Source organism: Aquila chrysaetos, chromosome 5, assembly GCF_900496995.4.
Source record: "Aquila chrysaetos chrysaetos chromosome 5, bAquChr1.4, whole genome shotgun sequence".
Lineage (NCBI taxonomy): Eukaryota > Metazoa > Chordata > Aves > Accipitriformes > Accipitridae > Aquila > Aquila chrysaetos.
The window spans coordinates 3,379,557-3,405,846 of record NC_044008.1 but is presented as its reverse complement, the minus strand read 5'-3'; the positions used below and the strand labels follow the sequence as shown (position 1 = coordinate 3,405,846).

The 26,290-nt window shown below is 47.7% G+C and overlaps 1 protein-coding gene across 3 annotated transcripts in view; it reads right to left on the bottom strand.

Annotated features, from left to right (window-relative positions):
- Positions 1-26,290, bottom strand: part of PLXNA4 (plexin A4) — a 462,053-nt gene that overhangs the window by 98,335 nt on the left and 337,428 nt on the right. For all 3 annotated transcript variants that reach the window (XM_030015469.2, XM_030015470.1, XM_030015471.1), the window contains 4 exons: positions 21,375-21,498; positions 17,860-18,013; positions 15,026-15,125; positions 12,621-12,735 (listed from right to left, as the gene is read on the bottom strand). In XM_030015469.2, the coding sequence (XP_029871329.1) occupies positions 12,621-12,735; positions 15,026-15,125; positions 17,860-18,013; positions 21,375-21,498 (493 nt within the window). The remainder of the gene's footprint in view (positions 1-12,620; positions 12,736-15,025; positions 15,126-17,859; positions 18,014-21,374; positions 21,499-26,290) is intronic.

Here is a 26,290-nt window from a genome sequence, read left to right as displayed (position 1 = left end):
TCCTCTGCAATGGACATCACCCAGGTTGGAAAAGCACAGTTTTCACATGATGTAGGGGAAATAAAAACATCCACTGCCAACAACTGTACCAAGGAAGGGCACAATCCCATCCCTTTTGTCTTTGGTATATAATAAATTAAGCCTTTCCCCCAACTCTAAGGGGAGCTGGTTCAGATTCCAGAGGAGCTAAAATCCAGTTTAATCTGTACCAGGGCAACACATTTGAAAGCGGACTCTTGATGCATTTTCTGTGTGCAGCTTCATTCTATTCCTTAAATGATTTCGAATGAGTCAGTCTCTTTAAAATAATATCCTCCACCCTTGCCAATTACTCGTATCAGCAGCGATGCACACCTCAAATCACCAAATTTTGCCAGTTATCAAGTCAGAGAGCTTTTGCAGTGAAAACACTGCATCAAATGGGCTGTACTCATTGGGTCAATGGTAGTTTAATTTTCTTTATTTATAACTCCTCATAGAATGCCTGCAAATGTGTTTTCCTGTAGCTTGCAGAAATAATGAAGTCTCAGAAATATGAGAACCCTTTCTCTCCTTTTCTCTCACATATGTGTTATGGCCCTCATCACAGCTATAGCTGAGTGAGTCCCCAGTGAGACCCATCATGAGAATTCTGCTAAAGAGGGTGATGAAACCTCTCTGAGGCTATGTGGTCTTAGTCCTGAACTAATTAGTTTGTGTCCTTTATGGAACTTCATACATATATAGTTATGATTTCATGGAGATTTCACCATGCTGTTTTCCAGTATAAGCTGGACACTGACCAGATACTCTGAGTTATCATCCTCTCCTAGGGACTGAAGCATGTAGGGATCTTTCATAGTCTTCTGATATTGCATGGGTTTTTCTTCTAGCCTTGTTTTGTACAGTTTCACTCCCTGTTACTGTCTGTGACCAGGATCATGAGCCCAAGTCTCATCAAAGTATTTTCCAAAAGAAAATGAGTCTGATCTACTTTGACTGGTAGGCAATCTACATGGGAACAGGTAAAACATCTGTGAATTTACAATGACCCATCCACCTGTCAACAGTCTCCACCTTATATTGGTATCCCAGCTCACTTGTCTTCCCCTGTGCATCTCTTGTCATGCAGAGCATTCAGGTGAGTGAACCTTTTCTACTTTTCCTTCATACTGCTCCCTCATGATCGCTGGTAGCATTGACTGGATCTCCACTTTCTACAGAAGGAAACTAGAGCTCACCTATTGCTGACTGCGTTGTAGGCATCTTTGGCAAGATAAACTCAACTCTTGGCAATGAATTTTCACACTTTCTTTCCCAGAAGAGTAGGACTCATCTCCATTCAGGACCAGACATAGCCACCACCACCAATTCCTCCACTACTCATCTCAAAGCATCCAGTTCCCCTTTTCTCCTCCCATCAAAATCCATTTCTTCACCCTCAACTTCAGGGTTTTTTTTAAGACTTTCTTTTCAGTATCCCTCATTCAGCAACCATCTTGGTGCCTTACCCAAGCCATCTTGCCTGGAAGGAACATGACCACAAAGTGAATCTAAGTAAGTGGGGGCCATAACTTACTCACTCAAGCCCTTCGGGACCCCACAAGAAATGATACTCAGATTGTTATTTACTCACATATTATGTAAATACAATACATCTTTTGTTCGTCTGCTCTGCTGAGCTGCAATATACCACTTTCCCTGTGTCTCCTATGGCTTTCTCACCCTCCCACTCTGTGCTGTAATCAAGTCAAGAGGGTAAGATTTTAGAGGCAGGGACTGGGACTTTATAAAGATATCTAGACCACAGCATCTGGATGCTCTGTTAGTTAGATTAGATTAAAAAAACATTAAAACCAAAACAGAACAGGGAAAGAGAAAGAAAAGGAAGGGAAGGAAGGGGAAAAAGGAGAGGGAAAACAGGCAAACAAAAAAAAATTTTTTTTTGGTCATTGATTTTAGAGGAATCAGATTTCACCTGGATAAAAAGCAGGAAAACAACAAGTTGGCAGATGAGAGGCAACAGGGACTGCCTGGAATATGTTGCCTGAAGTTCTCTCTCACACCTCAGCAAGGTCACCCAAGGTCAGGGCTGTGACACCACACAAGCAAAATCAGACCCTTGTTTAGCAGCTAGGCTGTATTGCTGCAATCAGAGGGCTTCAGGCTCCAGGGCTGACAATCCAGTTCCTTCGATGAATCACTTTTAAACTCTTGCACAACTTCCCACCCCCAGGATAATCTGGAGAACTAAGCAGCAAGGAGCTCAGCATTCCCAGTGCGGGAGGGGAAGGGGTGAGTTACAGTCCACGTTGTGTTTACATTATTACACCACTAATTCTTAGCATCATAAAAATTATATTTAAAATTTACACGAACAGTGCTGGGGAACGTTATTAGGTTATAAAGTGGAATCAGGTCAATGCTTTGTAGGCAGGATTCCAAGCTCCATAAATTTCTGGATATACTTCCCCCAAATTTACATCGGCACCAGCAGCAATCAAACCAGCTACAAAAAAGCTCACCCGGTCAAAGAATTTTTTAATGCACCATATATTTTATCTGCACTTCCTAAGTTTACAATGTTGTTAGTTTGATTGATGGTGTGCTTATTTATTGGCACAGCAAAAGTAATAATACATGAAGAAAATGCTCAGAACTTTAAAGGCAGCTGATGAGGAGAAAGCAACAGGATTTATAGGAAGTGTAAACATCTGCAGAGACAACAAAGAAATAATTGAGTCCTTGCATCGCTGTCACTTCTGGTGGGTCCTTTCTAGTTAAGAGTCTTCCATGCACTCAGGAGCAAATACCAGTTCTCTTTTGTCAGATATTGCAAGTGATTCTGGTGCCTGGGAAAAGGTGGTTGGCCTGGAGGCTGGTGCTCAGTCTGTGGAAGAGATTTGGCCCAGTTTAGGCTCTGTGCACTCTAGTAGCTGCATACTTCAATGGTGGTTTGCACAGATTAGTGTGGTGATATTAGTGTAGTGATATCACTGCTGGAGGAAGGGGGTCCAACAGATCAATAGCAGATCATTAGCTCAGTTGCCATAACCTCTTGGGTCCTTGGCTTCAGTGTTGTGAAGGCTAGAGTGTGATGCTGATCACCAGAGAGTGGATGGATACTCGAAAAGCAGAATCTAAATGAAGATAACTAACCTCCTCTCACATGGCTTACTGCTGAATCCCGTTGATTGGGAGCAAAGTGACTCCCCCAAGGCCACGCAGGCAGTGCTGGGAAATGACCCAAGTCTGTTGAGAGCTTGATCCCAACCTAGGACTATTCTGCCTCTGAAGTCAGTCCACACATCTCTGCTGATCAACATTAATGATTTTACCCTCCTTTAATTCTTTTTTAATAGAGTCTTTCTCAGCTGGTCCATTATTTCACAAGGATCAAGGTCAGGCTGCCATAATTATCCAAGCACCACATTTATCCTTTTTAAATAGAGACACAACATTAGCTTTCTTTCAGCCCTTTGCTGCTTTGACACACTCTCAGAAGGAAAAGTAATGATCCAGAGAGCAGGAGCCTTCTGGTCACTGGATGAAGGGAGTGGACTAGTGACAAAAATAGTAGATGATTGTGTCATTAGGTACATCTGCTCAAAGGAAAGGGGCTACTGGAGAAATGCAAGCAGTCTCGGTTCTGGTGTTTCCTGAGTAACTGCCTGGTTTTGAAATCATAAGAAATATGAATGTGTGCACTGAGGACGGTGGTGTACGTGCAAGAGACAAGATAACCGTGTATCTACTTGGACAAAGTCTGTCATTTGTAAAGGAAAACCCTGCTTAAGTAAGACAGTCTTCAGAATAACACACACAGTAAAACTGGATTGTGCAAAGCCATGGAAAGCACAGGGCAGAGCACAGGCAGCTCATAAAGCAGTAACAAGTTTCTTCTCTAATTATTACTATATAAATCTGCATCCTCCTGCCTAGCCAGCCTTCTGTCCTTCTGCAAGGACTTCCAGCTGAAGTTCACAAGACCTTTCATGTGTAAGAAAGCACTGTACGTCTACGCATGGCACCCCAGCAGCCCAATGAGGCTGCAAATTTTGAGCATTGCAGTAATACCCCTTACTGCTTATCCATGTAGGTACCAATGACATGGACATGTCATTCCTCAACAAAGCAGCTTCCTATACATCTGTGCCAACAAATGGGGTTTGCAGGCGTAAGGGACGTTCTCCAACCAAGGCTCCCTCAGAAGTGTCAGGGACTCTCATGACAATACTCTCACATGGGGATTTCTGGTGTCTAACAAGAGTTGAGCCCAAGCTGTAGCGCTTTCTTCCTAAGAGAGGACCGAAAGACTATTTCTTCTCTAAAGCTGCCCATTTTTACAAAGTTAGTAGGAACTTGGTATCTTTTAGAGCTCCAGACTTTGGCCCAACTAGGCCAAGAATGGCCAATGAGATCAGAAGTCAGTAGAAGAGACAGAGTAACAGATGGACTGGAGGTTGCACACACAGGCCACGTTGACGCAAACCCACTTCCTTCGGAAACCAGGACAGAAGCCCAGAGAGTCATAATACTTTGGCTTCCATAATGAAAAGGTCAGGACCGTGATATCCTGGCTTTTGCCACTCACCCCTCACCAAGACCCATGACAGCATGAGATAACGTCCAAGCCAAAGCAAATGGACTTATGCTCAAAGACAAGGAGGGGAATGAAGGTCTGGGCTCAGCCTCCTGGAGATGCCCCAAGCAGAGCAGGAGACACATTCCAGCCTCACCTCTTACCTGCAGCTTCAACATCCTGAGAATGTTTTTCCTTGGCCAGGTCCCAAAAGCTCACATGTCCGAAAGCAGTGAACGCAGCTGGTGCTGCAACGGAGAAAAGCAAAATCTTCCTGCTTCGGGGCCAGGCCATCACCCTGGACTAAGTCTGAATGGGGAGTTGTCTTTCCTCCCTCAAACTGCAGGGTGCTATACAGTCCTAACAGATGTTCAGATAGCCAGAAAATCCTGTAGCCACTTGAGGCATTACAATGGCATCACACTAAGCCAGGCTATCAAAACAACATAAGCTCTTCCCAATGTTATTTCAAGGGTGCTGTGTTGGCAGGGACAGATGAATATTATTACCCTGTTGCATTCTGAAATCACTCTGTCCTACAGGATAAATAATCTTGCATTACAAAGATGAGCAGCCCAACTGGTATGAGTAACATTTAGCAGGGACATGGTATTGAGTGTCAGATGCTTCTTACATCTCTGTTCAAACCAATCTCCCTGAGTTGCTCCTAGAAATTACATGAATAAGTCCTTGATTAGTCTCTCACATTGTGGCTGGAGAAGCTAAGCTCTAAGAAAACAAGATGTGTATTAAGGCAGGATGAACCGCTCACAGGGAAGCCTTTTTCCACCAGTTCTCAGTTCCCATTGCGGTTTGGTTGGAGGTCTCAACAAGGAGAGACAGGATGGAGCTGCCTTGCACGAAGGTAGATTTCCTGCAGATCCACCACCATAATAATCAGAAATCCTGCTAAAAGTTACTGTGGAAATTGAACAAGTTACCAGCCTTTTCCCCTGCCAGCTGGATGACTGCAGGGCAGAAAGGCTCAGAGATGACAAAAGGTACCCAAAAATAACAGAAGAAGTCACTTCACACACAGGCTTTCCATCTTTTTCTTCACCTCAGTGCAAGTCAGTATGACTTGCAAACAACAGCAAATTATCTAATTTGTTTGTACATGCTCAAAGACTTCTTATGAACAGCCCCCACTGCGAGATCACAGCTCCAGGTACTAAGTGCTGTACAAGCACCTATTAACAGAAAGTGCTTACCCAAATCAGAAGAGGGTGTGAGAGAAACAGGGACACAGAAAGGTGAATGTGTCCAAGCCAATGCAGAGGCAAGAATAAAACTCTCATCTGCTGAAATAAAATCGGTGGCCTCATCCACTACCCGATAGTGCCTCTAAGCAGTATTTTCATGCTCTGACAGGACCCCATGAACAAGGGGAAAGCTTTCTGCCCAGCCTCCACTTTCTGTGTTTAATTTCCTCTTATGATTATCTGAAGCACCCCTTCCGAAGAGCATGTACCCACTACACGACACATCTCCATTTCTGGCAAAGGGCCGTAACGGTGGATGAGGGCCGAAACACCACAGCCTGAAACGTCAAACCACCAGCAGCCCCAAGGCACGGTTGGATCGAAACCATCAGCTACAGCCTCCTCCCAGATTACCCCTTGCCTCCCCGTGGACAGGATGCCAGCAAGACTGAACTCCATCACACGTGCTTGGAAACACTTCGAAGACCTAAATAGATGTTAAACACCAAAGCCCCATGCTGTTCTAAAAGCAGGTGCCTTGAAATGTATGCATCGCGACGCCAGATCCCATCTGTACGGGGTGGCTGCTGCTGCCCGCAGCAGCTGCCTGTCTGGAGCTGCTCCTGATCCCCTCGCCTCTCCTGCCGGTCCCCCTGCCTGCTCACAGCACTTGAAGGCAGCAGGTTGCCTGCAGTTGCCATAGAAACTACACCTCGCACCCTCCCTTTAATGATAGACAGGTGCCAGGATAAGTGAGCGGATAATCGACAAGCCGGGAAAGATTCGGCGCTCTGGTATTGGCCTCGCTGCAACTGTCATTAGAGTCCCTGAGAAATGAGAGATCCATTAATTTGAGCGGAGATGGGTTTTCTCTCCTCCCCGTGCCGATGCTTCCAGCAGCCGCCTCTCTGGCCGGGTTAAGGGAGGCTGGAAACAGGAGTGGGAGGGAAACTGAGCAGTTGCCACAGCAACAGCTGAAGATGCATCACCAGAAGGGTTGTCGATGCGAGGGAGCAAGGAGTTGACCATGCTCACCTGATGGCCCAGCAGGTCCTCTACCCCTCCCCAGGGCAGCCACCCAGGCATTTCCACTGGGGTGCATTTTAGGAGGAGGTGGGCACCATGCCTTCCTTCTGCAGCTTGCAAAGAGGACAAAGCAGGACATTTGGGGACCCTGAAAACCTCTCTGCTTTTTAAGACCTTGGGGCAAAACTGTCCTTGAGCCAGACTGAGATGCACCAGCAGGGTGGGGAAGGGCACTGCTGAGTTTACTACAGACAAAGTCCATGATGAGGAGATGTGGGCATTATCACTTTAGAATAGAATAGAATAGAATAGAAAAGAATAGAATAGAATAGAATATTTTTAGTTGGAAGGGGCCTACAATGATCATCTAGTTCAATTGCCTGACCACTTCAGGCCTGCCCAAAAGTTAAAGCATGTTATTAAGGGCATTGTCCAAATGCCTCTTAGATGTCTCCCCGTTCAGGTTGAGCTGTCATTATCACTCCCTGCCTTCTTTTTTCCCTTCCCTTCTTCCCTGTTTCCCAAAAACCCCATCCCCAAGAAGCACAAGTGGCCAGCCAGAGCTAAATCCATGCACTCCATTGCAGAGGCCTCCGGTAGAGCTCTTCATTCAGCACAAGGCACGAGCAAGCGCTGGGCAAAGCAACACTCTGCTCCTCGGCAGCTGCTCGCCAGCATGCAGCTCACACAGCATTCTATTGCTTTTGACAAATTAATATTTGAAGCAGTTGTTTCTTTTATGTGGGCTTTACTGTCGTTAGCACGTACAACTCGACATAAAACACTTTGGTGCGAGATCTTTTCTTCTGTTCTCTTTTTAGGCAGCAGATGAAAATCCTTTTAATAAAAAGCTTGTTTGGGGGAGGAAGAAAAACACACGCACACGCAAATCGGCTGAGCAGGGAAAGATGAAAACCTCCTTCAAGGTAATTAAATGATTATGTATCTTTTAAGCCCAGCGGATAACAGATTTGTTATCTAGGCTTGCTTTTGGCTTTTGCCATTTTTTTTTCCCCTCTCTTTTCCCCCACACAAAGCTAAAATCCTTGCAAGGCCCGGAACAAGATAGTGTTCATCTCAGGGAATAAGGCACAAAAGAAGACTTAGTCCTTTATTCCATCAACTCAAGTAGGCTACCCCAGCTTACTCATCCTTGTACATATGTCTGTGAAACACTGACCTGAAAACTACCCACTGGATGAGAGCAGGTCTGTACGAAGACAAGATGGACAATGCAATCAGGTGTATTGGGTAATACACATCAGGAGAGGCAGGTGCTGTTTCTGTAGCTTCTATCACACTGGAGACCTTCAGATCAATTGTTTTACTCCTCCGTGCCTCAGTTTCCCTCCACTACTTGTTGACTGTCTTGCCCATTTACAGAAGAAAATGACTGAGCTCTCTTACTTCGTGATTGTGTCAAGTAAGTAAGGGTTGATTTCACAGTGTGTTAGTCTGCAGTGCAATGGTTTGTGGTGCGATGCTAAGCCTGCACTATGACTTTAGCTACGGTCAGCAACAAATGTCAAAAGCAGAGACAGGATGGCCAAGAAAAAAAACAGAAACTTGGCCTGCTCCCTTTTATCTTTGAGACTAATTCTCTCCACTTTTGCCACCATCTCTCTTTGTGAAAAACAACAACAAGCTACTTCAGTATTAAAATGTCTTTTCTTTCTCGTTCTTTCCCTTCCTGGCCTCAATAGCAATAATCTCAGTTCCCCTTTATAAAGCAAGAAGTCACTCAGTATATTTCAAGCTAGTGGACTTGGCTTTCGAAAACCTGCTGTAAGGGGAAATTATAAGCCAAGGTGAAGTATTTCTGCCGCAAATCATCCAGAGACATCGTCAACCCTATTTGATTGAGTTCAGTGCCATAATCATAAATACTCTTGCTTTATGACCACACTGGAGTTCTTCACCAGGAGCAAACATGGGCTTTCCCAGGGTTTCCAGTCTAGTTGATTCAGCTCTGTTATGGGCAGAGCTGATTCACCGAGCACTTGACAAGTGACAGGTAAGAAAGTCATGGCTCCTTGTTGATAGCGAGGGACGTGCCTTTTCTGTCCTTCCTCCATCTCTGGTTTAGTTTTTTGCCAGGTGGTAGGACAGCTGCCCTGTCCCACCCTGGGGCTGGCCAATCACAGCTATCCACCATGCAATTCAAAGGCTCCCCTTGGATGGTAGATCACAGGCTATCCAGATAGAAACAATATTTTGCCTTCTGGACAGCGTGGGTCATGGCCAAAGCCTTTCTGCTGACCCACTGGATCAGGCTCAAATTCATCCTGGACTCTGCATTAATCAGCAACTCATACTACAAGGAAAAAAACAAAGTAAAAAACCCAAGATAGTGTCAGAGAACATGAAGAAGACCTGAAAGAAAGGCAGGTTGAGCCCAAGAGTATCCAGAAACTTGTGAGATCTGCTAAGGAAATGATAAGAGTCAGAAGTCCACAAGGGCACAAGGCTCCCTTCAAAGTGCTCCAGGCTGGTCCAGGGGTGATGTGTACCAGCTCAACTGGTCCATTTGCAGCCCAGGCCAGCTGGAGAGTGGGAAGCCTCTTCCCACATTATGGCAAGATGCTGTACAGGCAAAGAGAGAAAAAAAATCACCTGGAAGTGGGTGTATCGGCAAGAGAAGGTGAAGGCCATAGTGAGGGGGAAGGGAGCAGACTTGGCATGCCAGCAATGATGATTACAGAGGGAAGGAGTTTCTGGCACCAGTCCATATGACAGAGTAACACCAATATTTGTTTGCTTGGCAAGGAGTCTCTTGGTGCAATCAGACCATACAATCCTGGAAGCCGGCCATGCTAATCTGCTCAGCAGATTCGTCGAAGGACTGCAAATGGGATGGTCCAACCATCCCACATTGGTAGTACAGTTTTGCATCAGTACCTCCTCAAGACTTACTTATTTAGAAGGTACTCATGCCTGGATGGTAGCAAACGCTTCCGTCTCCTCATCCTCCAGGGTCCAACTGCTTGTAGAGGAAAGGATCGAAAGGAGCATTGCAGATGGAGATGAAAAGCCAGTAAAAATAGGCCCACTCAGGGTGATGGTACATTTTGAACACTACTGAAGATGGCATTGGGAAGTCTGGAAATGGACCTCAGCCCTGTCAACCTTGTGAGTCATCGGGAACTGGGTGGCGGTCTGGATGGGGAATGAGAAGCCAGGCTTAGCTTCAAGATACCAAATGGTTTCTATTGTTCAAGAGCCCACTCAACAAATAGGCATGGGTACAGGACAGAAAGGGAAAGAATTGAAGGTGAAAGTAAAAAATAGACAGTGGAAATTTCAGTGAGAGAGATGAGTCAGTGAGAACATGGCTTCTCAAGAGAAGCGTGGGAGATATACGCACCATTTGTTCCAAGTGCCATTTGGCAAAACCTTTCTGGCCACAGAGCAAATATAAATCTGTCAGAAGGCACTTGTGACACCATCCTTTCCCAGCTCTAGTGTCCTTGAGGGCCACAAACACACCGATGGCAATGAGAAGGACCATGAAGCTACAGGGCATTTCTCATATAGCCAGGCAGAAAGCTATCTCTGAAAGTTTTGCGTTTTGTGAGGCCATTATCCTTGCAGATATTGTCCAGTCATTCCAGTGCTGAGAAGTGTTTCTTCTCCACAGCAGACAGCAAAACCAACTCCTGAGCTGAGCAGCTGACTGCCAAATGTTGTCTCCCGTGGGAAAGAGGTTTGTGCCTGGAGATGGTTTTGCTGCAGAAGCTTACAGGGCTGCAGCCCTTATTACCAATGACCAATGTAACATGTATGTGTCGCAGGATGCTATCATTGCCTTGGAGATCAACAATTGTCTTCTAAGGTCAAGTTTGTGCCTCTTCCTGCTGCCATGCAAATTGCACAGAGCAGCTTTGCAGGATCAGAGAGGGAGTATTTGAAGGTCAGCAGGAAATCCTGTGTTAAGGGGGATAGAAGAGAGAAAGAGCAATCTCTACGGACAAAGCCCCCCAGACTGGATCTGTCTCCTAGTCTGAAGAGGATACCTTTCAGAAACAAAACTAGTGAGGTGATAAAGCAGCAATGGAAAAGGTGCGCTAAAATAGGCAGATCTGCCGAGGCCAATGAGTCCACTGCCTGCTCCCCAGTTCTGCAGAGCAAGACCTTGGAGGGGATAAAGACCAAGGGCTGTGCCATCCCCAGTCTCTTCCCTAAGGAACTGGGATGACACAGAGCTTCTCATGATCTCCTTTCCGATGGGAGCAAGTGTCAGAAACACCAGGGATGTGATATGAGTTGAGGGAGGAGGAGATGCACTGAGATTTGTAGGCACTTCACTTTGGGCAGAGGGCTGCAGAAGAGAACAGGTGGGAACTGGGGAGGTGAGTCCTGTGCATGGTACACGAGATACACCAGAGGAGTCTGCCAGAGGAGATAAATGGTGGTGGCATTGCACAGCAGGAACCTGAGACAAAGTGTCCCAGGAAATGCCACCTGAGCAAGAGGCTGAGGTCTCTCCAGTTCCTGAAGTAGAAGGCACAGAGACCTGTGGCCAGCAGGACTGGCCAAACTCTGTCAAGGCTCCATGCAAGGGAATAGGACCTGCCTGGTTGGGATAGCCTACCAGAAGGGCTGAATCCTGGGCTGCCTTCCTTCACCACTTCACCACCGAGTAGAAGGTGTCAAGCCCTCCAGCTCATCAGCAAGTTTTCCAGCACTTTTACAGCAAATTCTGAATCCTGGTAGAGGAAGAACTGGCAGCCTCCCTGCTCATGAATATTTATGGCCTGTCCCAATGCCACAGCAGTTCAGGATGTCTGCTCCAGGACACCTCAACCGGCACATATGTGACATCTCAACCGCACATAAGGAAGGGGTGGGAGGGAATGGGTGATGCCACAGGAGTGTGAAGACACTACATGTGTGTCATCTGGTCCAGCAAACTGGCTTGCCTGGGTCAGGGGCTGGGGGCAGGTGGGGGAACATGTTAGAGACAGCAGACCCAGCAGGCAGCACAGGGAGCAATGGGGATTTCATCCTCTGAATGCGACACACGTTGCCGGAGTCTTCAGCAGCTGCCTCTGCGCTCAGTGGTTCAGCAGATATCAGATCTCTTAATGGGTACTGGTCCCTTGGGCCAGGCAAACAATGAGCCATCTCAGGTCATTTACCAGACAGGCCAGGATGCTTTCAGACCATTCCTGACCAGGAAGTAATTAAGTGGCTTCCTATTTGTATTCTCCCGAGCTCCACTTGTCTGCAAGTGCTTGTTAGTTACAATACGAGCTAGACAGCATTTGCCGCACAGCAGCCAGCTCTGTATTAAGCCCCAAGGTCCAGTTCAGCTCAGCAACTGGCAATGAGGCATTCTCCAGCCTTGTCTGGAGGCAGTTTGATGCACTGGCCATTAGGCACTGAACACACAAAGCCACAGAGGTGCTCGAAGCACGGCTGAAATCCACTGACACTGTGGACATAGCCCTGAATCCTCCCCAGATCTCATCAGCCTGAGGAGTATCTGCTCAGAGGCAACCTCCTTCTCTCCCAGAGGAGATGCATGCCCAGTGTTTCCCATCCCTCCCAGTCCCTTGGTGCCGGGAGCTTGCAATGGCTTTCCGAGGCAACACGGTCCCTGTAGTGTATAGGAGGGAGAGGGCAGCTCCCTGGGGGTCTGGTAGAGCAGAGAGGAGAGGAGCTATCTACAGAGGGAAAGGTGAGGGTCTCCTGGAGGGTCAGCAGAAGAGGGATAGAATGGGACTGGAGATGGAGAAGACTTCCTGGACCATTGGTCTGTCCCAGGCCAAAAGGCAACATCAGCCCCGAGCAGCCCACGTACGCGACGCATGCCCTGTGCCCCTGCCTACCTCGGGCAGCTTGACTCGTCCCTCCTGGAAGGAGCAGGAGCTGGGGTCATGAGTGCAGACGTGGCGGTACTTGCACCAGTGACAACGGTAAGGGCTCTCCACGCACGACAGACACCTGGAAACAGAGAGAAAGAGTGGTCACTTGGCCAGCCGGGTCCTGTCAGCCAACAGGACAGACCTTGAGGCTGATAGTGTTTCTCAGAGGGAAATATAGCCCAGCAAACATTGCTTTTGCCATCACTAGCAGAAGGCCATAGGCTTTGAACTGACCCAACACCATCAAGTCGCAGGATGGTGCTGGACTTGCCATGGCTTCAGCTGGTTGTCACTGTGTCTCATATTAATTAGATAATTCAGATTGCATTCATATCATTGTAACTAGAGTAATAATAAATATTTGTTGTATTTTGGTTGCCCTGTTACAACTTTTAATCTGACTATCAAGTTCTCAGCTTCATACATAAGAGGCGTTCCCTTTTTTGCCCATAACAAAATCCTGAGTGTAACCAAAAATACAAAATCAGGGGATGGGTGTAAACTGCTACAGCCTTGCTGCCTCCACACTGAACTGCACCAGTGCCCTGGGAACTGCGAACACATCGTGAGAAGGTGACTAAGAAAGGGGCAGGCAGGAGAAGCGATGCCCATGGAGGGCAGTCCCTGTGCACCAGCAGTCCCTTCTGGCTAATCCTTCCACTCTCACACATGATATAGAGGTCAGACACAAACTGGGATGCACCAAAGTCAGAAAGCCAAGGATTAAGCAGGGCGTTTTCTCCCCCTGTGTCCCACAGGCTTATTAGTGTGAGTTCTGCCCAGGGTGATGGGACTCTTGCAAATGTATTAACTATATTCTTCTTTTCTTCATCTCAGCAGAGAAGGAAAGACTATTGTAGCACTTGCCTGGGAAGCAGAGGGCATATCTAGAATGTCACCTACTCAGGGTGTAGTAAAGAGCCATGCCCTCCATCTTACAAGGTTTTGCTCTCCTATGCCCCATAGACCCTGTAGAGTAAGAGCTGCAAACACCTCTCCTGGCTGTGTTACAGCACCGACTTATACGTACATCACACTTTTTTTTCTTTCATTTAATACGATGTCTGCTCACCAGCAACCACACTGAGCCGTAACGAGCTCTCTGTACAAAACAACTGCTGGACGGCAGTGACTCCTGGTCACTCACACTGTTGGAGATCTTCATGCAGCTGCAGGCTCTGATGTACCTGGAGGGGACTTGGGGTGGGGAGGAATTTTCCCGGCCCTTATGTGCCACTGGGTTTTTAATGGGCAGGAGTGAAAAAATTGCCTCCAGTAGAGCTTGGCTGAGCCCAACAGGCAGGCGCACACCCTCTCCCCTGTCTCTGTGAAATCTCGCTCAACTCCAATCCACTTTCAGCTCTGGTACAGCGAGCTATTCTTCAAACTGGTAACAAGTGCTTGCTCTGATACATCAAATTAAAAATGGATAGTGTATTATACTTTGTCAAGTAAGAAACCAAAACATGCCATAAATATTTAACACCACCATCTCTTCTGCTTTCCCCCCCAACACTTGCTTTCTGACACTGTTTGTCAAAGCAGCAGGAACACGGAAACAGGATTTGTGTTTCCTTGTGAATTGCTGAGCTGCAGTAATTATCTGCTTTTGGCACTTCTGCTGGCTCAGTGGTGGGGACAGAGCCGCTCAGCCTTGCTCAGGGGTGGATCAACCTGCTGGAAGAGCATCTTTCTACAGGAAAGCTGCAGACCTGCTCCAGTGGGGCAGCTCCTGAGCAGCCCTGGGTGCCAGCTAAACCCCAGAAGAATGGGGTGCAGGGCAGGAAAGAAGCTGGCAGGGTGGAAAAAATGGTCTTGAGGGAATCAGCTGGGTGTTCCCTGCTCAGTTCACAACATGCAGGAAACAGAAAATCCTGTCTTTCCAGATCTGAAGGTCCAAGCTCATGCTAACCACGTGGGGCAGGCTCCTATTGATGGGACTGACAGCATGGATGAGGGTTGGAGGTGCGTACGTACGGGCAGGATCCAGCCATCCACCAAAAACTGCTTAATAGGAAGATGAGGGGGCCGTTTGCTGAGGTCATGACTCACTTTTGACTCAATTCTGTGGCAAACTCCCACTAATGTGGTGCTCCTCTGCCCGAGGGACACATGAAGATGACAATGATGACTCCTCAAGACAATGCCTTCCTGCAAAGGAGGCTCATCAACAGAACAAATGTCACTATGCTACTCTTGGCCTTCTCAGGGGGGACCCCACCGTGCTGACTATCACACAAGTGACCCTGGGCCCTGGTCACCTCCACACCTAAGCAGCTTCCTGAGGGACACAAGCCCCAGTCAGCAGTGGATTCTGTGGCAGATCCAGGGGTGGAATGGAAAGCAGGTATCAAAAGAAATGAACATACGAGTTGTGGACGCTGCAGTTGTAGAAGACGAAGCTGGTGCTGGCAAAGGTCATACCCGTTTCCTTGGACTTGAGCTGAAGCTGGACAATGTGATGGTCTCCTGGGGAAAAAAAAAGACACATCAGTGTGAGACTGCTTTGTTAGTGTAGTTAAGCCCTGTTGGTCATGCCATCAGTCTGAACCTGGAGCTGTCCCACAGTACCTTGGCTAGTCTATCCCCAATAGATGTAGAAAGTGCAGTAAAATCCTTCTAGAGCCCAGTTCTCTGAGTACATCTCTCTCTATCTCTTACAGTACTGGAGTGATGGAGTGTGTCTTCACCACTGGAAATTATCATACCTGGGAGCAGAGTCTGGGCTGTATGATGACAACAGGTCTAGACCATACCTCACCAATTTCAAAAATATTCTGACTGAAGTCATCAGGTAGGAAAGCTAAGCTCAAAGAAAGGATGCAGATGTCTGGAATTAGGAGGCCATTAAGATGGAGTACTGTCCTTAAAGTTCTTCCTTGCTGTTGGTTCAATTGATGAGCCCAGAAGGAAGGAGCCTGTGGAACATTTCACTGCTGGCCCCAGACATTGGTGGCCTGTGCATACACTGCCTGAAGGATAAATGTACCGGCTTTCCTAAGGGGATAAAGAAAGATCTACTTTCTCCTCACCCTCATTATTTAACATCTCTGAATATGGCCCAATACCCAGGACAACCATGCCTGAAAAAGGCCACCTCCCGATCCTGCCCCTAAAGAGAGGTTATACCTTGAGAAAGCAGGGTGAAGGAATGAGCAAGGAGGATAGATACCATAATAGTGAGGATAGGGTAGGAGTTCCCTATCTGCAGCCTGGGAAATACTGATGGACAGGAAGATTCCCACATGAACAGTTCTTCCAGATTCACTCACCCCATTCACCCCAAGGTCCATTCACCTCAGTCTTAGGCTACAAAGAACCCATCTCTGTGTAAGATCATTCTTACATGTACATTCGTACATCCACGAGCCATTGAACTTCCAGAAGGACCCATCCATTTCCACAGCAGACCCATCTGCAGCAAAGCCTGCACCTCAGCTCCTACACACCATCTCCTCATTCCCATTCCCATGGCTCCCATGCTGGAACTGTCACTTCTTCCCGCAATGCCAAAAGCCCTATTCAGAGCCCATCAGCTGTGGGTAATGAGTGGACGCAGTAATTGCAGTAATTTGGTGGGGAAGGGACCCATGTTTAATTCAAGACCTCAACCTGGCTGGCCCTTTCACCTCTATTATTTTCCTCCTCACCTGAAAGATTCATTAATCAATCAGGCCAAAGTAAACTTGACAATTCGTCGCAGCGTGCGCCCGCGTGCACGCTCACCCACCTACGAGCACACACGCGCACAGACGCACGCACAGACCACACACTTCACTAAACACATTTTGCTGCCAGTGTTCGACTCCGCTGCCCATCTGCTGCCGCCGGCTTTGACAACTCTGTTAACCACTTCGTATTTAACAACTTTGCCAGCGTCTTGCATATATTTTAAAACGGGATGTGAGAATTGGGTAGCCTCAGGGATCAGATGTGCTACAGAGCTGCACATCCTTTGGTTCAAACCCAGCTTCTGGCACTATGCATGGAGGACTTTTGGTCTTTGCAGAGGTGCGGAGCACCAGCTGCTGAAGTTGGTACAAGCCGCAGGTGCCCAGCTTCTCTGAAAACCATGCTTCAGAAAAAATTTCTGTCTTGTCCTGCCTCCAGCTTCCACTGCTATTTTTGTTTGCGGGTTGATTATAGCCTGGCCTGGGATAGATGTCCATACCAATGAAATAGTTTCTGGCATCTATCTTGGTAGGCAAACAAGACTGATAACTCAGTGGGACCTGAAAATGGTAACAGCCCTCTGGGAGCTTGTTTTGGGACCGCAATGGAGAGCACCTGCAGCTGTGTGCAGCTTGGGGAGAGCAGAGATGATGGTGACAGTTCATGTCACTTCATTTTCTGTGGCCTGAGGATCCTTAGAGACAAACTTTACAGTACATTTCACAAGAAGCCAAGGATGAAAATGGCAGCACCCTCTCTGCATCTCTTGGGGTGACCAACAGGGTCAAGGTTTTTATAGTAAGTCCCTGCAAAGAGCCACAGGTGTTCTTGAAAGTACCTAGAAAAGTTGTTAGAAAAGGAAGCAAAAAAGGGCAGGGAGTTGTAGGTGGGGGGACCATCCTTGGAGACAAGGTATTTTTCTGTCCTGGACCACTTTGGCAGAGGGAGCCAGTAGCAAACCTGGAACAGCTGAAAGCAGTAAAGACTGGGGACAGAGCAAGGAACTAAGCATAGAGATCTAAATCTGGGAGGAGCAGGATAAAATTACCGGCAGGATCGTTCATGCCTGCAGGACTTTCTGGCTGCTGCATCGGATGCGATGTGTTGAGAGCATGTACAGCCTCATTCCCTGGGTTGTACAACACCAGCCTGGGCGAAAGGTGCACAAATATCCCACATCCATCTCTTGCCTTTGCTAGATGTATGCAACTGCCACTCGGTGGCAGTCTGAAAACACACAGTATCACACATATAAGCATCTTAATGCATTTACTGGTATTGCAACTCAATACTTGCACATGTGTGCACACATAAACAGACACATTCAGACAGCTCCTGTTACAAAGTGCTGCTGCGCAGCTCCAGCAGCAAGCACCGGCACAGCGTCCCACCTGCTCCCTGTGCTCTGCACACCCCGTCCTCAGGCTCCCACGAGCTCTGCTTTGGGAGAAAGTAGAAGGAGAGACACAGGGGTGTGGGGTGAGGAAGGGAGGGAGAAGTGGCGCAGACGGAGGAGCTGTGGGATACCCACCGTTCTCGGTGATGATCTGGGGCACTTCTTTGGCAGCTGGCGAGATGCATTGGATCTGACTGCCCACCACCAAGCCATCCATCTCCGAAAGGTCCTCAAAGGTGCAATTGACTCCTGCTGACAGCTCAGGGACATTGTAGGTCTCCAAGACCAGCTGCAAGCAAAGATGGAGGGAGAGAAAAAGAGATAGAAAAAAAAGAAAAGAGAGAATACTAAGCCAAAAAACAGAGCTGGGACAGCAGGAGAGAATTACACTGGAGAGGTTGGGCAAAGAGCCTCTTGCTAGAGAGAGCATCCTCCTTCAACAGAAAGCAGCGACTCAGGAGAGGGATGTGTGCGCGGAGGGGGAAGGGGATGAGATGCTGATGCCGACACAAGTGGTACGTGGCTATGCAGGGACAACTGCACTGCATCCCAGTGCTGGCTGGGTCAGTGGAGGGGAGGGAGTGCTCGCTATCTGTCATGCAAGTGTAAGGTTAGGCAGGGAGTCTTTGGAGCCAGCCGTGAAGACCAGGGCTTTGGTGGCCCCAAGGCACGCGTTTTCTGAGGAAGGTGACTACTACTCACAAGAGGCACTCTGCAGACTACAGAGAAACTGTAGCGCTCCAGTCTAACTCTCTACGGCCTGCTCTCCTAGCATCAGCAGATGGGGGAGCACTCTGTCACCAAGTTCCTGTGTAAGGAGAGTCTAGTTACAGCCTTCAGTCCGCCACAAAAAACCGCTGTCTCTAGAGGCACAGCAAACCTCTCCTGCCCATCCCACCAAAGAAGCAGTTGGCTCTGGGGACATGCTATACTGGGGCTCCATACAGAAAAAAAGCTGTGAAGGAAGAATTGCCCACGTTATTAGAGTTCATAACACCCGTTGGCATTGCTATGTCATTGCTCATGGTCATGAGAAAAAGGAATCTTATGGCTGGTTTCCACCACGTTCATTCTCTGGAGAAGGACCCTCCTGCTGTTAACTTCCCAGACCAGTTAAGGTCCTGCACCACAGCTCTCCATCACGGAGGGTCCTGCCCAACCCACCAGATCATGTCTGAACACAGAGAGGCATGCCAGGGTACTTCTAGCACCTGCTGATGACTTAGCAGTTAGTATAAATTTAGGATTTTTGTGACCAAACACTAGAGCCAACCCCCTGACACAGGCACAAATGCAGATGCTCTCCACACTTGCCTCCTCCACGAGCTAGCTGAGGCCCCATCTGAGGTGACAGCCACTGAAAGGAGACACAAATGCATGCTGAAGTGTTGTTTCTACCAGCAGAAAGAACAGAGGAGGTCAGTCCGGGTGACAAAACAGGAGAGGATGATAACATAACATAATGCTTACTGCTCCCCCACACTTTATTTTCCCCACTTAGAGAAGGCTTGGAGCTATTCCTTCACACTAGGCACCATCAGGGAGAAAGGCTGAGCAGACAGGCCTTAGTCCTGGCTGACATAAAGCCCTTGTGAGAGTATGTTCATTTTTGGGCAAGGGGAATGGCAATGGGAAAGGTGACTTTTTTTTGTCTTGGATGGGGAGTAGGAAAAAGCTTTGGTTATTTGGATGAATTTAGCACTCAGGCTAAATCCAGTCTCCCTGCTCATTAATACCCTGATGGCAATGGAGAAGGGGAAACTATTCTGCTTAACAAATCTCTCTCTGAGCATGGATGATGCAGAATGAAGGTGTGCCATGCAGAAGATGACACCAAGGGATAGACCAGTAGTGCCTGGCCATAAATGTCATGAGCCAGTGCACAGTCTGAACAGACAAGAAATCCTACATGCCACATGCCTGCTCTGGAGTTGCTGCAATGAGGAAAGAACGGAGCCTTCCCCCAGCAAGCATCTCTTCTCAGAGAACCCACAGCAGCAGCCCTGGACTGAAACAGACTTAGATACAATTTTCCAAGTTCCTGTTAGCGTGCAAAATTTAACAGACTGGCTGGTCACACAGATATCTTCTCTGCCTCTGTGGGCAAGAACTCAATATCATTGACCCTTTGCTAGAACCCAAGTGAGACTCAGTAAGGACACTCCCAGTCATTCGTTCGTTGGTGCTCCCCTCCTGATTTGCCAAGAGACTATCTGTGGTGACTGTGCATGAGCTGGGTCACCAGTCTATCTGGGACTGGGCTGAGACTCCCACCAAAATGTTCATGCATATTATTGGCAACAGTCAGATGATGACAACTTCTCATCCCAGCAGCTCTGGGTTGACTTGCCCTGGGAGTAACCTAAAGGTAAAGGTCTTTTATTCTGTTATCATTTTCAATCGCCCTGAGCCAGCTAGTCCCCCAGGATTTATTCCAACATGAAAGAATTCAACGACTACTGAGAGAATAAGAAAAAGAAACCTTTAACTCCCAGAAGAACAAAGGACTTAAGATGTCTCAGATCAGTTTTGTTTGAAGCCTAGGAAAGTAAAGTCACAGCAAAGTTAAGAGGCTGAAACAAAGCAGCAATGATTGGACATGCAGGCTTTGAAAGGCTTATTTCATTACCACTGAAGAAACCCTACCACTCCAAAACCTGTCACGTGGAAGACATCTGGCAGCTGCACCTTGAGCAATTCCATTTAGACCTTTCGGGGTGTGGGGCTAGTGACCAACTTGTCCAGAGATGGAGCTTTGGGGTCTGGGTTATCAACTTATTTCCAGCCCAAACTAGTATGGCCAAAAAGACAGAGCCCTAGTAGCCTGAATGAAATGGGTCTCTGCCTCCTTTTCGGAGCGTGTTGGGATCTCACCACATAAGGTACTGCTGTCATGAGTCAGGAGAGAAACCACAAGCTGGCTAGATCTTCAGCAGAGATTTCTTGCCCCAAGCCCTGCCTCAGGATCATCTACTTCTCTGCCAGCATTCACTGTGTGGCTTTGTTGGCTTGAGTAGCTCAAGGCCGTAAAGATTAAACCTTGTGCTGAAGAAGGTCACAAGAGATAGCATGAACCTCGGCAGCCTTACGTTCCTCTGCGTAGCATCCTGCCTCTCTGCTCTGCATACTTGGTGCTGGAGCTGGAGTAGAGTGGAGTTCTTGGTGGCTTAAGAAGGAAACATTTCCACCCAAGAAGATGGGAACTTGGAGCTTACTGAAATAACTCGCGGTATCCCTCACTTGCCCTCCTTCTAGAAGGTAATTTCTAATCATGATGATGTCCCTTGCCTAAAGTCCATGCCCAGCCATAAACAAATCCCTCTCCCAGGGAAGTAAACAACTATGTTGGGTGCACACAACAATTGCAGGGCACAGAGCCCCTTCAGACCTGCCCTCAGCTACTCACAGCAAACAAGGAAGCCTCTTTCCACACTTCTGGACAGGGGATAACCAAGGCCAAAATGTTCTTCCATGGCAAATCTTTCTCTCTGCCAGGAAAGTTGCTGGGGAAGTTAATGGACTCTGGAGAACCTCTTGCATCAAGCTGCCAGTCCTTCCCACTCATGCTGAACCCAGGTTGCACATACCTGGGTCTGTCAGACTGCATGGGCAGGTTAAACCTGAGGGGGGCAAGGATTAATGTTCCTCACCAATACGTTGTACTGGGAGACGGAGATGTTGTTGGGATGCACGGTAAGCCGGACGCACTGCTTCATCTCTGAGGCGAATCTCCGAGGCTCGCTGGAGCGCTCGCACCGCTCCTTCCTTGTGCACCTGAGCAAACAGGAACAGAGAGGGACAGAGTTAACACAAAGCCAGGCTGGGAAGATGAGGACAACCTTGGGACATGGGAGGAGTGATCATTTTGGATGGAAAGTCAACACTGCACCCTTTGGGACTGCACTAGCCGGAAAATCGCACTCATGCCCTGGAGCGCTCCGACTCCAGTGTTAGCAGCCATGGGATCGCTCAGCAGGCTGGAGAGTTGCAAGGACACCACGAAAGGTGGAAGGGTGATGGGTGAAAGCCCCATCCCTTGGGTAGAATGCACACCTGTAGAGATGCTCTGTCTCTCTACCCACATAGCAGATACAGCGTAACCTTCCCCCGGGCAAACCCACAGCCCTGAAAACCATCCTGTCCAAGGGCAGTGGGACATCTTAGGCAGGGATGTCCTTTCAGAGTAGCTGTGCATAGCCCGTGCTCTTTGGCCGTGCTGAGAAGACTGCAAATCTGTGGTACTTCTGGGCTGCTGGTCCCTCTCTGCCGGGAAGGGGCAGCCCTCCAATCCATTGCTCAGCAGGTGCTAAGTAATCCCTGGCAGATTAAGGAGTTTTTGGCATCTGGTTTGAAAGTGCCTGACTAGAAGTGCCCAGGGTTGAACCTTAAAAATTCTGGTGTTCCCAATTAGTGACAGTTCAGTGAAAGTGGTGGGTGCATGGCACCTGGGCTGCACAAGCCCAGGAAGTTTACACCACTCACTAATTGTTGTCAGTGCTTTCAGCACTGTCACTGTCTTTCATCTTATCTGTCCAGCGTAAACACAAGCCAGCAATGTGAATTGGTAGCGGTGCACCCTGTTTGAATCCCGATTTGCATTTGCTCAGCATAAAGCACATCTGTATTTTACTCCACGTGCACTGCCAAGGCCATCGCTTCAAGGAAGATGTCTGCCTAGAAATCCACAGGGTTAATACAAAAGGACAGCTTCAACTGCATGCCAATTACCTTTTGCCATTAAGCTAATGTTATGGACTTGCACAGGGTGTCTTCAATGGATTTCGTTATTAGCAGTGCTATTACCCCCCATTAAAATCAGCTATAAAGACTAAGTGCGGATGTTAAATTATTCACCCACTCCCAGACTTCAGAGTCTTAGTTGTGAGAGCACACAGGGGCTGCTGGAGGGTTAGATCCATGATCACCCCTCAATGTCCTTGCTCTCTGGAGCAGAGATTGCGCCTATATGCATAGGGTTTTGCAGAGGGGGATCTATGGCAACACATGGAAAAGCAACCCGATATATGGCTGAGCCTGAATGTTACAAAGATTGGGGGCTGGCCTAAAACTTTAGGCTTGGCTTCTCTCTAGTGGCTGACGCTAGATAAAATGAACACCCCGATTTCAAACTCAAATTGCTCCATCTTTCTGGTAGAGGAAAGTTTCATATTTCCAGTGGCAGGAATCATAAAGGGAGATCTCTGCCATTCTCAGCATGCTCTCAGTTTGCCTTGCAGATTTGAGAGAGCAAGAGCAGCATTGCAGCTCCCACTCTCCGTTCCCTAGGAGCCTTCATCCCATTAAGTCTCCTTTAGCGCTGCCGCATGCTGGATCAGGAATTTTAAACGTGCAGTCTCCAGAGGGTTGGACGGATAGCCGATTAACTACTCCAAAACTGTAAAGTCCCCTATCGCGGAACGAAAGCCACGGCAAAATGCTGATCTGAGATTTTTGTAAGCACTTCTATAAAACAAATAGATACAGCAATCCCATCAAAGCTCTGCAGGGCGTGGGAACTCCTCTCCTGAGAATAGCTTGGAAGGAAACCCTTTTGGGCTTGATGTCAAAACCCAAGTGCCCAAATTCTTCAAGATGTCCTGCTACCTCCCATTTATTTCCTCCAGCTGCAGCATGACAGCAATGTCTGGATTTTCTAAAATTAAATGGGCAGATACCCAGGCTCAGTTCCAGTGTAATGGCACAGTAGGTTGCAAACACACCCAGCACATTTGTACAGGAGGACAACACATGGGTATAGGTTAAGCATCTAGAAATGTGGTTTGTATTCCCAGCCCCACCACTGAGCACGAATATAATAATCAGCATCTTATCTTGCTGTTTACTGGTCATACACATTTAAGACATGTAACTCTTCAGACCAAAACCTCACTCTAAATTAGACTGATGTGTCTTGCAGACTTGATATCTGTTCTAAGGTGTGTTGCCATCCAAATAATGACTTGATGAAGAACCAAACCAAACTAAGCCTGGTTTTAATATAATGCTAATGTTGCAGTGTCAGGCTCTCAGGAATTAGGCACCGGCAGATTGAAAGTAGCTTCTGCACTCCTAAATCTGCTCCCTGAACTGACACACTGCAAGCCAGACTTTAATTACAGACTTTAATTAATTCTGCCACTTCCTAACTTTTGACTTTGCCTGTCTGACTTTTTCAATGTAAACTTCTCAATTTAAAACAAAGGCGAGAAAAAAAACGCAAAACACCCAACTGTGCCTGGTGCTTGAGTCTGATGATGGGGAAGCTCTGCCAAGCTGAACCAAAGTGAGCCGGGCTCTGGGTCACCAGCAAGGTCCCGGCTCTTGAGTCAACATCACAGAACCCTTCCTTGAGCTAGCAGCAGAATTCATCCCAGGTAACTGATGCCAGCTGCTGCATAAATCAAGACTAAAGGGATGGAGCTGCCTGCCAGTGGGTTTTGCAGGTTTGTCCATGCAGAAAGGAGTGATGGGGGCCCTTCTCCAGAGCCTTTTGCCCATGGTTTCCTCCACCTCCTCTTCCTTGACCACCTTATCTGTCCTGAGCTGGAGCACGTGGAGCATCCTGTGGGTTTACACACCACGCTCTCCCAGGTGGCTGCCCAGCAAGTTCTTCAGAGGCAAAATGTGATGGATTCTCAGGGGAGCAGAAAAAGCAACATACCGGTCATAAAGTAACCTTCTCCCTCCAGTCTTCCTCTGCACTGCCAAAAATGTTCTGCCCTCCCCCAGGAGTGGGGGGAAACAGCAGAGAAAATTGTTTCAGCACATGCAGAGCAAAGCATTGCCCTCCAGTGTCAGTCTCAAATCCCCGAATGGTGTTGGCTGAAACGGAGAAACAACTGTGGCAAAGCACCCAGCCGCTGAAGGCAGCTGCTCGGAGGGGACATCGCAGCCCAAAAAGTAAGTTCAGCAAATTTTAAATATAGGCAAATGGGACTCTTAATAAATAAGTACTTCCAGACACAAATGCCTGCCTTAGAGAAGTGGTCACCTGGAAGGCAGCTGCCTGCACAGAGCAGCTGGACTGTGAAAGGGATAATGAAATATCCCAACCCCAACTAATCACTTCTGTTGTCTCTGCTGAGAGTCAGCGTGTAGTTGGGCCCTGGGAGATTGCTGTGACTCTGCTGCGCTCTCATCTGGTGTGTCTATTACAGCTTATGCAGAAAAAATACCTTGTACTGCCAATAACTGTTTTGCTTTAATAAAATACCAGTAACTCTAACATGCTGGGTCTGTCAATATGCCGAGATCACTTTCCACTGCCATATAACCTAATTCAATGCTATTCATGCTATAATTAGCTGGTGCGTAACTCCCACCCAGTGGCATCACATTACACTTAAGACACCTTAAAGAGCGTATTCTGCTCCTGAACTTATTTGCATAAGATTATGGTGTAGACACGGCACTTCTCTGTACATCTCAATAACGCCTGCTATTTCATTATCAGCTGCATCTTTAACGATTGCAAGTGTCCTGCTTCTGTCCAAACCATTAGTACAAACACTAAGAAGCTGGTCCTACCGCTGAACCATGAGGAATGTTATTTCCTCCTCATCTCCCATTAAGAATAAATACCGCTAACGCTAACCCTCTGTTCACCATCCACTAACCAATTATTTTAATAATGTTAAATTAATACTTTGTGCTTCTATAGCATCTCTCATCTGAGGATCTCAGAGGGCTTTGCCTGGAGCTAATTAAACTTCACGACACCTCTGTGAGGTTGAAACATTACCACGCAGAGACAGGAAAGAGAGGCATAGACGCACGTGTGTCTGAGAGCAGACTAAAGCCCAGGTCTCGTGAGGATGAGATGACGGCCCTGGTTTGGGACCCAAAAGATCACGTTTCAATCCCAGGACTGCCATCTGGGACCTAAAACAACCTGCTGGGGCCACATTCTGCAAACACCAGCTGCGGAGGGGTAAGGTGCTATTCCACCTCTGCAACGAGATGCTAAGGGCTCTTCTGCCTTGCTAGGGCTTGGTCAAACCAAGCCCAGACTTACTCCACCACCTCCAGGGTTTGTCCCTAAATGTCCAAGGTTAGGAGGGTTAATGTAAAGGCCAGAAATCTTTGGAGGGGCTGAGCAGATACCCAAGAGCTCCATGCACCTAGATAGACCAGGTACAAGAAGGGTCAAGTGGGGTACTCCTAAACCTGTGAGCTCTTTCTTTTCCCTGTGCACAGCATGGAAAAAACATCAAGCTACTGCAGGGCTGCCAGCCTAACAGAAGGCAAGTGTGCCATGTGCATGCCTTCATCTGCCTTTACCTTTCAGTGAAGACACATCTCCACCATCCTGTTGTAGGAAAAAAACCTCTAAACAAGCCCTACACACACACACACACAAAAAAAAAAAAAAAAAAAACCCACCACCCTCCCAAACCAAAATATATGACCTTTATTTTTCATCCTGGCCTCTTTTTGGCTCTATCTTTGTTTACGCCATGCCCAACACAGTGGGGTCCTGATCCTTGCTGCACCCACACCATACAGTCCTGCAGACCTTCATCCCCATCCTATCAGTTTACACCAAAGAGTTGCTCTCGTACTTCCC